This window comes from Amblyomma mixtum, chromosome 8 (genome assembly GCF_055824585.1).
Source record: "Amblyomma mixtum isolate Tamu chromosome 8, ASM5582458v1, whole genome shotgun sequence".
NCBI lineage: Eukaryota > Metazoa > Arthropoda > Arachnida > Ixodida > Ixodidae > Amblyomma > Amblyomma mixtum.
In genome coordinates this window covers 68,097,245-68,110,135 of record NC_143019.1, presented here as the reverse complement: position 1 = coordinate 68,110,135, position 12,891 = coordinate 68,097,245, and the positions used below count along the sequence as shown (strand labels likewise).

The following is a 12,891-nucleotide window of genomic DNA, read 5'->3' as shown; positions in this document are numbered from 1 at the left end:
CAATGGCACAAAACAAAATTAAGCCATGCTACCCACCGACAAACTTATAACACCACTACATGCAAACCCATGCTACATTACTAAACAACATGCCGCCTCCTCTGCGTCCACGTTACCCCTGAGGTGACATTTTGGGATCTTTCTGAGCGATAAATGTGTGAAGGCTTTGGCATAGGCCTTACACATTTTTGCACAGCGCGAATAATTTGCAAGAGAGAAAATATCATGGAAAGGGCGGTTAGCACACACCACCACCAATCCATTTATTAAAACCACCACTGTACCCAGAAGGCAAAGATTCGCACAGGTGGCGTGCAGCACTTAAAGGTGCCCTGGAACCACAGCTCACGAATCTACCGCACGATAATCGGACGACCACTTCGGTCAGATATTTCTGCTAATGTGGTAAGAGCCAGCGAATGCTCGCAAAGTCAGGCCAGCCGAGCTAAAAACCGCACACACCTATGCACAGATTTACGTAAGCTAGCGATACATCGCTTATGAGGTAACATGCAGATGCACAGCACCTGTTGCGCTTCCGTATACGAGCGCAGGGTCGCCATCTCTAAGATGCTAGCATGAAAATGCAATGCAAATTTGTTGTCGCAGAAGAAATTACCAGAATTATGTACACGACCTGTGCCAGGTAGCTACTACAAAGCCTGTCAGTCACTGAGCAATTTTACAAACGATGGGTTCAGCCCCACAGCTTGAGGTTAAACAATTGCAGCACCAACGTCGCGAAAACAGACTTCAGGCGAACATGAGCCCAATAATCATGCTGATTCATGGAATTGGTCATTGCAGCACATTGTCTCATTTGTGCACGCTATGCTCCACAGTGCGAAACAAGGTGGGCGATGCAGAGTTCCTTAATTCCACTGCACGTCACTAGAGCAGGAGCTTAAAAACATGGCTTCACATAGCCAGAAAAAAATGGTACTGTTCCCTGATCTAAATTCCGCAGTTTCTCTACAAAAAAAGCGCAAACAGTTTAACCTCCTACAAGAGCATCCCAGAAGGGTTCCCTCGACTGAAATTCAAACTATGTACACTGAAAGGATGCTGAAGACTCGGAGTATAGGCTTGCTGCAGCGATGTCACGAAAAAAACGAACATTTCGGTTCCGGGTTCATCTTTGTCCCTTTCGCGCATTTGTAGACTTGAGCGAAGAGCTCGGAACTTCTAACAATCTTGTTACAGTCTGCCCCGCTGGGATTCTGGGCGCCAGGGCTAGCACAGGTCAAGAAGCACAAGGTCATGAAGAAGACGTGCTCTGGGGGCAGCTTTTCAGCCAGCGCGAGGTTGTCGCTGTCCCTATGTAGGTGAGAAGCTGCGAGTGCGGAGTAGGTCACCTCCAGGGCAGGCACCTCGGGAAATACACTCGAGTTCTCCCCGCCCTGATGGCACTGTTCGCGGGCGAGGTATGCTGCCAGCGTAGAGTTGGACAGGATGGTGCCGTCGACCGCGGTCCCGTTGGCCGTCCACCTGATTCCTTCGCTGTCCAGCGCCTTGACCAGCTGCATGGCCATCAGGAAGAACAGGCCGCCATACAGCATGGACTTGGTCCCGCTGCTGTAGAACGCGGGAGGCGCCGCCACGCCGAGTGACATCTTCGCAGTGTTGGATACGTAGTCGTAGTCGGCGTATTCCGGTAAGTGGTTTCCCAGAAGCAGCATAGCCTCGTCGTATTCCTGCGTCCTCTGTACCGCAATCGCTGCCTGTCGTGTTGTGACCCAATAATGAGCAAAGGATGGCTGACTATCAGGAAAACCGGCGTATATTTTTTCCAGTTCCCCGTCTTTGAGGAGCGAGGCCGGCGGCCAAATCGCATTTTTCATGGTCATGAGCTTCTCTGTCGCCAACGCTTTGCTCTGGTCGTCTATCCAGGGGGAACTTTGGACCTTTTCCACGGCAGCCGAGATAAGGCCATTGAAGCCGGTGTTGATGGTCTGGCGGTCTCGGTCAGTAAATCTCGCGAAGTAAGCGAGAACAAGAACGAGGACCTTGAACGAGGCTTCCACGTGGTGAGCGCAGTACACTGGAAGCAGCAGCTCTGCTTTCTCCTGGCTTCCGTAGTGGCCGACGAGGATGGAATAGTCGGCCGGAATACTCGAGTACTGCACCACTAGCCACGATATGTGCTTGTTCAGTTCCACTGTGCCATATTTGGTCATAAATTTGGCTAGGGCTTCAAGGAGCGAGACGTCGCTGACAATAATCTCATCGTTGACGCTCAGGCTCGGCTCGAGTGACAGACCAATCTGGAAATCTTTGACCCACTCGGCTGCAGAAGCATTTGGTACGTGGGAGGCAATATCTCTGAATAAGAACAAGGCCGGTCTTTTCTTGGCAGACATTGATAGTTCATACAGGGTTTCGATTATATTTTCTTCCATAATGCGAATTTCATTGATGAGCGTTTCGTTCCCCTGAGGTCGATCAGTGCTGCCGTCTGGGTAGAAGAGCAATCTGAACTGTTCCCAGTACTCGATGTACGACTGCTTGACTGCGCGGTGATGACTGCGCAGTATGGGTAGGTAGACTCCCGGTCTGACGAATACACGGCGCTTGCCGGATGACGATGACCGCAACACATCAACAGTGATCCAAAATGACCACTGCCACTTGTAGCTAAGGGCCACGAACATTGCCAGCGGTGACATTTGCTTCGCGGGCCTTTCCGGCCAGTACAGACCGTACTTTTCGAGCATGACTCGCATCCACGTCATCTGGGAGGCGTTCTTAGGGTAGTCCCTCCTGCACATATCGTACATGGCCAGAGGCTTTTTTCCGGCGGGCGCCGTGAGTAAGCCTTTGGTTAGTGTGTCGGCGAATAGGTCGTACCAGGAGAACCGCAGGTCGTCTATTGCCGACCTGGCCAAGTCGCGGTGGGCCTTCGAGGGCTCCCACGCCGAGCAGACGAATGCCGCATAGTCCTCGCAAGGATCGAGTTTCCAATTGATGTGCTTGGTGAGAAGCGCCGCATGCCGGTAGCAGTCTGCGGTGTGGCAGAAATTCTGGATGACCACCTTCTGGTTTGAGATCATGACCAGGAAGATGACCAGGGAGCCGAAGAGGAGACCGGTCCCAACGCACACCGAGGTCATCGTGATGTCGCTCTTGGTCAGGACGCGCTTCGGCTTCCGCCAGGTGGACGGATCTGGAGAACGCGCCTGCTGCGTTGGAACAGCTTATCTTAGTAAGTGGCGGAGAGACGGTGGAAACTGCGACTATCTTTCCTAAGAGGCTAGGAAATTCTGACATACCGATTTTGCTATTTCGAAAACAAGATACAAAACAATGATAAAGACACGATCAAGCGGGTACAGTAGATTGCTCTGCTTCGAACTGTAGCTTCGGGAATTTTAACTGTACGTAAGCATATCATGAGGAAGTCTGTGTAAACAACGTACGTAAGTGTTTGCCAGTTGTAACCGAGCAACGGTGGTTTGTTTCTTAGCCGCGCAGCTTCGGCACTTAAGGCAGTCCTTAAGCTCTGAATGGGGGTAAAGTAAAGTGAACCCTTATTCTCACGTTTCAACACCTTTCGGTATTTAGCGGTGCAAAGGCTCCGTTATACGGTTGAGAAGCAAAAACATGTTCTTCGGTTACTTTTTTCCAAGGAGGTACAGGATCGGTCAAAATTTCCCAGGACACTGGGTGGCCACTGGGCCAGGGGTTTGAGCTTAAAGCCCAAAACCTCTTTAGAGGAGAGAAGTATCGTTTTCAACTCTGAGGAACTTACCATTTTTCGATCATAAGTGACAGAATGTTCCGCTGAAAACCAAACTCTCTGGCCCTGGAATTTTTGACCAACCCTGTACTTGTTTTCAACATACGTGTTCTCCCTCCAAAAAGCTCTTAGTGCGCTCAAATGGCAGCCGAGTTAAAGAAAGTAGTTGGGAGGTGCGCCTAGTCCTCAAGGTAGGAGAGTGTTGTGTACGCACCAAGGTGTCGAGGTTGGCCATCGAGGTGAGCAGTTCCGCTGTCGACAGCTTGCGGCTCCATTCCGACTCGGGTCTCCGCTGGGGGCTGCGACTAAAGCGACTTCGCCCTCCCTGCGAGTTCGGCTTTTTCATCACCACGTTCGAACACAAGTGCCGTCAGTTAATTCGACTTCTTCGCATGAATGGATATCTTTCGTGATGCGCATGTTGAAAGCATGAAACGATTCTACAGTCACTAAGGCGCTGATGTCGAAGATATATTATATTACAGTTTCGGACTATACACACAGCTTACGATAAATTTTGTATATGTGAATAAAAAATCATCCATTGTTGTTCTTCGGTAGAAAACTCAAGAAGCGACTACATTTCTTGACGCCAGTGTATGCTATTTGTCCAGAAAAAAAATTACTGTGAATCGATATAATAAATGACGCCTGAAAGGGTTACGAAGTCTTGCACGAAAGACTAATAATATTCCGCGGGTCGCTTGCTCTAGTGCCAAGGAACTCATCCAGAGGGTAGGTGGGAAGTTTTGCACTTGCTCAAAAATTCTAAATGTAAAATGGCGTTGAGAAAAAAAAAATCCGTCACGTAGCACAAATCGACAGCATCAGGTACAGTGGAACGCAAAGCTAGAACGTTGTCGTCGCCGCCTCAGCGTTAAGCTCAGTGAAGTGCGAAAACATCCCCCCTCCCCCCCGTGATCTGCAAATATTCGCGCTTTCACTGCGCAGTGGCAGCATTACACAGGATTCTTGAGAGTCAATTTACCTCTTGGCTGGCATTCACTACGCTTTCTTTTTCTCCCAGTATCGAGACTGTTGGACTCAGTTTTGCGGAATACGTGTGCCGTTCGTATTTCTTTGTTCTTTAATTTATATAATGAATCCCGTCAACATATACGTCAGCTCGGGTAAGCTCGGATGATGTCGCGCCAGGTGCAGCGAATGGGAGGAGAGGGTGTGAAGATGAAGAGTCAGAAACGCGGTTGCGTGCACATGCCAGAAAGAACATACGAAGGATGAAGTCAGCGGAGGAATCTGCAGTGCAGCAAATGGTAAATATATGTGAAGCCGGTCCTTCGACACATTCCGAAGCCCTTTTATTGGTCCTCTCAAAAAAAGAGGTGAAAAAACATAAAAGAAAGAGAGAGGATGCCTGGACCAGCAATGCTTTGCCAGGCTTAACGCCAATTGAAAATAAATGAAAAATAACTAAATGTTCCGAAGCCGAACGACGCTCACGGCGAGCTGAACAGCAACGCAAAAACAGACAGCGCCAACGCGAATAAACCGAATCAGTACATATAGCGAGGCGGCAGGCTGAAGCAGAGCGGCGAAGACAGTAAACCTTGTTAAACGGAATGCGGAAAGAGGTGAAGAGCGAGAAAAAAAGAGGCGAATGATGAAAGCGCCGGAGGAATGTGCTGTAGAGAGGCGAGCACAAATGGCATGATGGACCGCCGAGAAGACAGAACGATGATTCGAATCGCAACAAACGACTCAGGCAGCTCATAGCAAGATAGAAGCCGAGAACGACTGCAATAACATTAGGGGGCAACTCGAATTTTCGAGTTTATGTTAAGTTATACAAAGATAAACAAAGTTAAACTAAGGAAATCTTGCTATCTGGTTCTAATTTTTTTGTTGGCCTACTGTATCTTCCGCTCCATAGTGCAATAGTAGCAACGTACAATTGTTATTGCTCTCTTTTGCAGTCCTATGGCGCATCTCATAATTTGAGAGTAGTAGTTAACTGCACTACACGTCATTCTTATCCCCTTGCTGATTTCTATTTCATGCCCGGGATCAGCCGTGAGTGCTTGGTATAAATCGATGTACGCCGTAACTCCAGGATCTTATAAGCATTGGCCTAGAAAAAAAAAAGGAACCGGCGCGTATCCAAGCAAAAGGATTTACCGCGTCCGTCTCGGTGCAGCGAACAGTGGTGACGCTCTGCGGCAGGTCCGCACGCATCGCTGAGAAGTCTCCTGGTGCCTCCCCCAGAGGAGCAGGTTCATTGGACACCTGCTTCACCTGCTCGTGTCCTTCGCCCGTGGTACCTGCGGAAGCTGCGGGCTTCGGAACTGCGCCTTCAGGTCGCTCGCCCTCCTGCCTGTTGGCGGCGCCCCGTTCGCTGCTCTCTTTCGGGGCGCTGGAGGCAGCGCCGTCCTTGGTAGTCGCAAGACCGTCCTGGGCTTCGGTGCCAGCGGTGGACTCCAGAAGTGCACCGGTCAGCTGCACCTTCCCGCTCACGTCGGCCTTGGAGCCACGTTGCATTCGTTCGCGCCGCTTCTGTCCCTTGCGGCGCTTGCCGCTTCGTTTGGACGATGTCACCTGTCACAAGAGCAGTTGAGAAGGTACAGTCTTTGTCAAAAGTAACCAGGCTGCACGTTTTGCTTCTCAGTCGTATATCAAAGCTATTATGCCAGCCCTCAAGCTCTAAATCTCTGTATGGTAAGAAGAACCCCTCTTCTTACCTTCAAAGAACTTTTTGATCTTTAAGGAAGCCGTGAGAACTCTACTATACGAGTGAGGAGCAAACCATGCAGCCTGGTTACTTTTGACAAAGACTGTACATGCTGATACGGCATCCAGCGGCGCTAGCTAGCAGCTGTGCTAGGTCCCTGATAACAATTACGGCTGTTTTATGGCGATATTGATTTCTTAGTCCCTGTACAGGTATGGTTTTTTGGGGTTTAACGTCCCAAAGCAACTCAGGCTACGAGGGACGCAGTAGTGGAGGGCTCCGGAAATTTCGACCACCTGTGGTTCTTGTGCACTGACATCGCACAGTACACGGGCTTCTAGAATTTCGCCCCATCGAAATTCGGCCGCCGCGGGCGGAATCGAACGTGCGTCTTTCGGGTCAGCAGCCGAGCGCCGCAAACACTGAGCCACCGCGGCGCGGAGGTTCCTGTACAGGCTTCGTATAGAGCACGATTACTATCCACATCTGCGCATGCGCCTGACAGAGCGCACGTGTCTGGCGGGAGCAATATGACAGGGAACAAACTGTCTGCATAAAATATTTAGTTTTGTTGTCATTGCTCCACTAAATTTCTTAACGACTTTTTGACACTATGAGGCAAGAATAAAAATAGAAAACACAGTAAACTGCGCTTGTCACAAATATTTATGGGGTAATCAGTAAACGAATGCCCAAACTTTTTTCCTTCTCATATTTCCCACGACGGTACCATGTGAGGAGTTTTTTTTCGAAATGAGCCAAATCCACAAACCGAAAGTAACGCAACCCCAACTGTAGTGGCAAGCTACACCAGTCAACTTTCCTTTAAAAAACAGATCAGAACAAAATGGGTCAAATCACACCAGCTGAGCTAGCCCGCAGATCACGTTTTAAATCGAAAACGAGCCAAATCCTTCCACTGCGTGGATCGAAATGAGCCAAATCCGTTCAACCAATAGGAGACTCACCCAGAGACCACGTGATTCAGCCAACATGGCAGCCTCCTTGTAGGCTCGTTCCGGCGGTGGTCGTGCGTGATAGCGCGGACTGCGTGGTCTGTTTCGCGAGCTCCTTTGTTTTTTCAAGACTTATGCTTTGACGGATTTAGTTCCGCATGGATTGCGACGGGTATGAAGAGGTTGGTGAACGTTCCCTGGAAGGCGTACTGTACGGAAGTAATGAGATCAACGTCCAACCTGCCTTTCAAGATTACTGAAACGAAGGTTTTTTACATTCAGAGAAATGTGACAGGCCGAAGCCTTCAAATGAGAGCCGAACCCCACTTCAGGGTTTCGCTGTCTAATTTTGTATCGGTCCTAAAGAGGGGAAAGACCCTTGTACAAACACCGAAACAGTGCGAGCTGTATGCACACCACCTCAACGAACTGAAGCTGAGAGACGTGAGCAACCTTCTGGTGACTCACTTTGGTGTGTCATGGAAAGAAAACGAAGAACTTGCGTATTTTGAGGCTGCCTTACGTCGCTGTCAAGAAAATGAGCCCATGGAAGTTTGCGAAGAAGGCTGCTTATGCTGCCAGGAAAGTGTAAAGTGGGTGACGCATACTTGCAAGTTTTTTTTTTCTGCTGAAGTCACAGCACAAGCATTTTTCCATATTGTTTTGAATGTATCCTGAAACGTACTGCAGTAATAATAAAGTTTCGAGGAGAAAGCTGGGTTGAATCTAATGCTTCACTTCGATATGAGCCAAATCCAATGTTTCCATTGTTGTATAGGCCAAACTATGCACGTAAATTTTTGGCGATTAATGCTGTTCGACTGCTCTATCTGCCCCATAAAACTTGTGAGGTACTAGGTTGAATAGCAGCGCATTCCTTTCAGACAAGAAATTATGGCCTTGTTCTAAGTTTCTGTTTTGGTGGATCTGGCTCATTTCGAAAAAAAACTCTTCATGTATAGGCTTGCCTGCACTTTGGTAGCGCCTATTTTTGTGCTGCACTGTGTAAAAAAAATCTCTGCCTCTCCAGTAACCGAGAGTAGAGTAAGCATGAAATGTTTACGGGCATAACACAAGCGCACGCGGACACGACAAGACGCAGGCATGACAAGATTGTATATGCAGCGCGTTCGAAACTGTCTAAAGTGCGAAGAGGCGAAAGCGTTTTCCGCGCCACTTTGTCTATGTGACACTGGTGACGTCACCACTTAATTACGTCACACATAATTGATGACAAAGTAATGAGAAATTAATAATTAGTGACTAATTACTAAATACTAACTAACTGCTAATTAATGACATTTAAGCTTCACCTTTAGGAGTGGAACGCGACAGCGTGTTTGTAGGGCTGTCAGGCAGTCCACGCCACCACCAGTTCGGCGCGACGCCTTGCCCTTCGAACGCGACGCTTTTTGAGGAAAGGAAATTACGTAGTAATTCTCTATCATCTCGGTGGACACCCGAACCGCACAGTACAGGAAGGGAGGAGCGCCACCACCCGTTCGGCGCGATGCCTTGCCCTTTGAACGCAAGGCTGTTTGAGGAAAGGAAATGGCGCAGTAATTCTTTGGAATCTTGGTGGACAGCCGAACCGCCCCGTAAAGGCAGGAACGCCACCACCGTTCGGCGTGATGCCTTGCCCCTTGAACGCAACGCTTTTTGAGGAAAGGAAATGGCGCAGTAAATCTCTGTCATCTCGGTGAACACCCGAACCGCATGGTACAGGAAGGGAGGAACGCCCCCCCCCCCCCCCCCCCCCCCCCGTACGGCGTGAAGCTACCGGCGCTTGTATGCCGATCCTGTAGGAGGGCTTAGAGAGTCTCGTTAAATCTCGTTAAATCTCGTACGGTGCCCGGATGTTCTCGTTTCAGTGCCCGGATGAGTGGAATTCAGTGCCCGGATGTTGGCTGTCGGTCTCGGCGTGACGTCACAACACTGCCGACAACGGGAGCTAAAATTTTTTGCACGCGTTTTTAGATATCGGAAATTATAATTGCGTGCATTATCAAGTGCACAGCTCGACTGATATCTTGATAAACATTGAGAAGACACTGGCAGCAGTTATTTTTTGTGACTCGTTTGGAGAGCAACCGGCGCTTGTATGCCAGTCCCGTAGGAGGGCTTAGAGAGTCTCGTTGAATCTCGATAAGTCTCGTACGGTGCCCGGATGTTCTCGTTTCAGAGCCCGGATGAGTGGAATTCAGTGCCCGGATGAGAGGATTTCAGTGCCGGATGAGTGGATTTCAATGCCCGGATGATGGCTCTCGGTCTCGGCGTGACGTCACCACATTGCCGACAACGGGAGCTAAAAGCATTTCATGCTTAAAAAATGGAATGGTTTTAAAGTAGTCAAACCGAGTAGACGTGCGGAAGCATGTTTTGAGCCCAGTTGGCTCATGGTTTTGCTCATCGCTAGGTCGTCGGCACATCTGGCGACGATATTAGACTCAGGGTTAGCTCTGATCGAGGTTAAGCTCATCTGATCAGTTCGCGCCGCAGGTGGAAGTTGATGACGACGACGACGTGCAACGAACAGCGCGAGTGTGTGTGTTGCAGTTTAACAGGAAGCGTGTTACATGCAAAACGTTCCGGAGTGTGACTCAACTGTGGCGGCAGGCAGGCATGTTTCCCGGGTCATTCTTTGCAATAAGGGTAAATACATGGACAAGGCGCTGTTCTCTGCAGTGTATCTTGTCCCTGTCTTGTGTTCAGCTAAATTACTGCCTAGAAATGTGCACCTTTGCACCAGTGGCAAGTTTTACGACACCAACCCGCTCTCATAACCAGAGACAGCACCTTCTCGATATCGTTGACAGCCTAGTCCGCGAGTTCCTTATTTTTTCATTTCATTTCATTTCATTTATTTACCTTAAAGGCCCCTTTCGGGGTATTACATAAGGGGTGGGTTAATCAAAAATTGGTACATTTTTTCACGATGACATATGAAGTTCAATGTTGGCGTTGAAGAGTGACGGGCAGGTGATAGGAGCAGCTGAGTGGGAGAGGCCGTTCCAGTCTGACGCGGCTCGTGGAAAGAAGGAGGTGGAAAAGGTTACGGTACGGGCACGTGGACGAGTAACTTGAAGGGGGTGACCAGTGCGATGTGATATGCGCGGCGGAGGTGCGCAGATGTATGGTTCATGGCCGAGTGAGCTGTAATAAAATTTATGAAAAAGAGATAGGGTTGCGACGCGACGACGGCAAGAAAGACTTCGTAAGTTGGACAGTGATTTCAGGGATGACACACTGACTTCGTATGAATATTGGAAGTGAATGAAACGGGCGGCGCGATTTTGCACGGCTTCAAGTGCATCGATTAGATATGCTTGATGGGGGCTCCAAATGGGGGATGTGTATTCTAGTTTTGGTCTTACCAATGATGTGTAAGCGAGTAATTTTACCTCTTTTGTTGCGTGACGTAAATGGCGCTTCAGATATCCAAGGGTTCTGTTTGCAGATGAAATAACATTAGTAACATGTTCCCGCCAAGTTAGATCATGACACACAGTGATACCTAAGTATTTATATGAATGAATGTGCTCTATTGGATTGTTAGAAATTCTATAGGAAAAGGACGACGGATTAAGCCTGCGGTGAAACGAAATAAGCTTGCATTTGTTAGGGTTAAGTGTCATTAGCCAATCATCGCACCATTTTTCAATGCGGTTAAGATCATCCTGAAGGGCTTTTTGGTCGGAAGTGTTAGTTATTGAGTGGTAGATAACGCAGTCGTCGGCGAATAAACGTATATTGCATGATAGATGTTCTGGCAAGTCATTTATGTATATTAAGAAGAAAAGAGGACCTAGGACAGAGCCCTGAGGTACGCCTGAGGTTACGGGGGCAGGAGATGACTGGATGTTAACAGCAACTGACTGAAAGCGACACGTTAGAAATGCTTCAATCCATTTTAAGATGTTAGGATGCAAGTTCAGCTGCGATAGTTTTAGCATCAAACGTCGGTGGGAAACTTTGTCGAATGCTTTAGCAAAGTCTAAAAAAATTGCGTCAGTCTGGATATTCAAGTCGAGGTTTGCATGCAGATCGTGAAGAAAGAGTGCTAATTGTGTGTTACAGGAATAGTTATTGCGAAATCCATGTTGTGCAGGGTGAAAGAATTTGTTACCATCCAGGAACTGCATGATTTCTGAGTAGATGATATGCTCCATGATTTTACACGGTACACTTGTGAGCGAGATAGGACGATAATTTAAAGGTGAATTTTTGTTACCGGATTTGTAGACTGGAACGACCTTTCCCTTCTTCCAATCATCAGGTATGGTGCCTGTGGAAAGTGACTGAGCAAACAGTAACAACAAATATTCGGCAGAAATGCACTTTGTGTTCTTTAAAAGTTTAGAATTTATTTCGTCAATGCCTGCTGCAGATGAAAGTTTAATTTTATCTATTAAAGACATTATTCCATTAGCAGAAACATTGGTTACAGGCATGGTGTGCGGAATGGTTGTAGGCAGAATAGGTAAGGGCTCATCAGGCTCGCTTGTGAAGACAGAGGAAAAAGCAACTGAAAAGATATTAGCACATTCAGTATCGCTAAATGGCTCTCCTGAATCTTTATTCAGGGTAACTGAATGCGTACTGGTAGGGTTTATAATTTGCCAGAACTTTTTGTGTTACTTTTTAGGATTCTCGACAAGTCGTCGTGATAAAAGTCTTGCTTAGCGTTTTTGACAGCTGATAAATACGAGCTCTCGGCGGCATAATATTTGTCCCATGAGCAGGTGCTGCGATTGGCTTTAGCTGCGCGGAATAGGCGTTTCTTTTTATTTTCGAGTTTTTTCAGGGACCTCGTGAAGCAAGGCTGGTTTCGAGTGTCATGAAAAGTAGTCTTCGGGATGTATTTATCTGCCAGAGAGTTAAGCTTTTGTTTAAATATTGACCATTTTTCTGGATAGATCTGCTTTGAAAAGTTGCGTTAAAAGATGGAAAGAAGGCGTGCAGCTTGCTATTTATTGCTTCATAGTTGCCTTTATCGTACAGCCGGATTGTCTTTCCCGGACTGTGGCGAGGAATTGGTTTGAAATTAAAGACTGTGTGGATGACTTTATGGTCACTAATTTCCCGCAAGTAAGTCATGGAGGAGAAACTTTCAGGATGGCTTGTTAATACTAAATCTAAAATATTTGCAGTGTCGTTTACTTCACGCGTAGGTTCTAGTACAAGTTGGGCAAGATTAAAATTCGAACAGATATCAAGAAATTCTCTTGTATCCGCTCGATTATCTATGGAGTGCACCGGGTTATGTCAGTTAATAGTCGGGTAATTAAAATCCCCGAAGAGGAGAATGTGAGCGTTGGGATACCGCGAGGTTAATTTAGACAAGGTTGCGTTCAGCTGGCGGCAAAAATGGGGAGTGTTGTGTGGCGGCCTGTAGCAGACACCCAGCAGCACGGAATGTGGTGCGGATCGACAGATAAGCCAAATTAATTCAAGGTCGGATGAAATGTTTAGAGCAGTGCATGATAAGTGGTTACTTGCCGCAATCAGAACAC

The 12,891-nt window shown here is 47.8% G+C and overlaps 1 protein-coding gene across 1 annotated transcript in view; it reads right to left on the bottom strand.

Annotated features, from left to right (window-relative positions):
- Window positions 1–415: 415 nt before the first annotated feature.
- Window positions 416–12,891, bottom strand: part of LOC149332843 (uncharacterized) — a 97,161-nt gene continuing 84,685 nt past the window's right edge. The window contains exons 6-8 of the mRNA XM_089558427.1: window positions 5,873–6,289; window positions 3,951–4,061; window positions 416–3,176 (exon numbers count right to left, since the gene is read on the bottom strand). Coding sequence (XP_089414553.1) covers window positions 1,101–3,176; window positions 3,951–4,061; window positions 5,873–6,289 — 2,604 coding nt within the window. The 3' untranslated portion in view covers window positions 416–1,100. The remainder of the gene's footprint in view (window positions 3,177–3,950; window positions 4,062–5,872; window positions 6,290–12,891) is intronic.